Source organism: Plasmodium inui (assembly GCF_000524495.1).
Source record: "Plasmodium inui San Antonio 1 unplaced genomic scaffold supercont1.80, whole genome shotgun sequence".
NCBI classification, from domain to species: domain Eukaryota; phylum Apicomplexa; class Aconoidasida; order Haemosporida; family Plasmodiidae; genus Plasmodium; species Plasmodium inui.
The window spans coordinates 868-3,482 of NW_008481914.1; the positions used below are offsets into that span (position 1 = coordinate 868).

Consider the following 2,615-nt stretch of genomic DNA (forward strand, 5'->3'; position numbering starts at 1 on the left):
AAAAGATATTACCACAGGAAAGGAAGCACACCATATATATATACTTGCATGAAAAAGAGAAAGATAGAGATCCAGATAAGAATAAAAATGATTGGGTTATATATAAACGCATTGAAGATCGCAAAGTAAAGGTTGAATTACTAGAAGATGTGCACACAATGAATAAGCTTGATGTAACAGCCGTTGATTCAGTATATAAAGAGACAGAGGAAACACTTATGAGAAGTGTCTTAGAGCCAGCCAAAAAAATGGTGAGACCCCATATCGAAGTAACAGAAGAATCTCTTATGAAAAATGTCCTGGGGCTACAGGAAAAGCTCACCAAATCCAATATTAAAGAAACTATGAGGAAGGTGGCCAAATATGGTATTCCAGGGGTACTGGCAATGGTCGTCTTACCATTCCTTGTGATGGAATATCTGAAGATACCTGGTGCCAGTGCTTTTCTGGAGGCTGAATTAATAGGGGCAAAAGCGGGTTTAAGTAAAGCGGTAGAGCATATCCCGGAAGTCGTCATGGAAACCACAACTTGTGTAGTAGAGACAGTAGTTTCATCTTTCATCAGCTGGTTGCTCCAGTTGCCTACGTCGGCGCCCGAGAAGAATGATACCTCCTGTGCGATCCACACAGCGGAAAAAACTGTAAAGGCAATGGCTGAAGGAGCAGATCATGGCACCGCTGTAGGTACCTCAATTGGAATGTCAAACACATGGATTCAATTTGGATTGGAAATAGCAATGGCTGCTGCCATTCTCATCATTGTTGAGGTTATTTTCCAAATATTTCTGTATCTGGATAATAGGGGCCACCTGGATTTCATTGCTAAATACAGAAGACGTTTTAAACGTTTCATGGTTGAAAGAGAATACAAAATGCGTAAGCCAAAGTCATTTTAAGGGACTTATGCTCTATAAGTGTGTTCATGTGTGAAATGATCTCTATGAACTCACAGGGCATCGCGTGGAAGTCTTCGTTTTATGGATAGTAATTTGTCTGCACTTTGATTCATTTATTCCCCATCTGCTTCTTAAATCTAATTTATAAAATTAGTTAATTTTCTTCTAATATTTACGTATTTTATATAACCCATATATGTTTTATAAATTGCGCTAACTTTGGAAGCTTACACGGGGTCCTTCCCACTTTTCCTTGTTCGGAGTAATTTTTAGTAAACATGAATTAATGCTGTGCACTAATATATACGTATAGGAGGATTCCTGTTTATAGTGCATATTTTTACATCCGGCTTCTATAATTGGCAGTTGGCAATGCTTATTCAAATTTCCTCTCTTATGGTGGCTTATAGAGGAATAAGTAAAATAATATACCTATATACAGGATGGTCCAATGGAAATATGTGTATTGCATACTACGGTATTTTTTTAGTCAAAACATGTCCCACCTTATTTGATCAAGTAATGACTTCACCCATTGAATTTGTACAGAATTGGACAGATTCATATGTTATCCTATTCCGAGCTATCCTACTTCTTTTACGTTCTAAAGGAGTCTTCTATATACAGGTATCCTTCTTACTGCTAATGAATTCCTTAAAATAAAATAATAATCTGTACTATCATGTGAATGTCCATGAAACAAAATTAATAAATGTTCTATAGCTATAGTGCTCCGTCTACTGGTGAGAACTTTTGCCGATTGCAAACTTCAACAATGCTGTTAAAGATCCTCTTAGGGTGCATTTCTGATCAGATTACAAGGAGGAATGAATTTTTGTTAATTCCCACTGCTTCTGTGCTGTTCTTGTGACACATTCATTTTTGCCCGAGGGTTTTCCATTTGGCGCTTGTATTGGGATATTCGTTCCTATATTTGATGTGTCACACGTGTCTCATGAGAAAAGATCCCGCACCTGTTAAAGAGGACGTAGCGATTAAGTGAATACATACGTTTCACTTTCTAGTTTCTATACACAACAGAATTTTCTTCCGCACACAATGATTTTTGCATTGTGCCGCATGTTTCTGATCGATTAAAGATTTCTCGAGCAAGGATTAGTGCATAAAAGGCCGTGTAGCATAAATTACTAATGTACCCCCCTTAAGGATGGTGGACAACGCGTAAATTTACAATAATGCTCATGCAGTAATAATGAGCAGCAGGGAAGCTCCTTTTCCACAAAACGATTCATATGAGTTACACAAAGCCAAGTTGAACATGTAGAAGCAAATATATAAATTATTTTATCAGAATAAAAAAATGTCGTATATATTTGGCAGATTCCGACCTCTGTCCACATTGCCCACAGAAGTGTTCTATAGACGTTGCGGGACAGTGAACAAATATTACCATAAATGGAGCATACAAATAGTGTATAACTCAATAAGTAGTGGAGGAGAGCACATGTTGTATTTTAGCCCGTGTCCACGATTGAAAAGATGGTTACCTGTTGATGATTCTGGAAAATGAAACTCATAAGTTCAGAAGTGTACATCTAATTTCCTCTTAACCGAAGAGGAAAGAGTAGCTTTGTCATATCAGAACCTCTTAACAAACAGATTCAATTCATTTCACACACAGCTCTTTAGGGAGATATTTAATTCCCCATTTTAGAGTGTAATAAAATAACCCAATTGAGGGAAGGAAAGGTGAGGCTA

General features: G+C 37.3%; 1 protein-coding gene across 1 annotated transcript in view; it reads left to right on the forward strand.

Annotated features, from left to right (window-relative positions):
- C922_05483 (hypothetical protein) overlaps positions 1-896 on the forward strand; it is a gene marked incomplete at both ends in the record, with an annotated part of 1,746 nt that extends 850 nt beyond the window's left edge. Inside the window, one exon of the mRNA XM_008821054.1 lies at positions 1-896. Within this exon, the coding sequence (XP_008819276.1) occupies positions 1-896 (896 nt within the window).
- Positions 897-2,615: the final 1,719 nt, after the last annotated feature.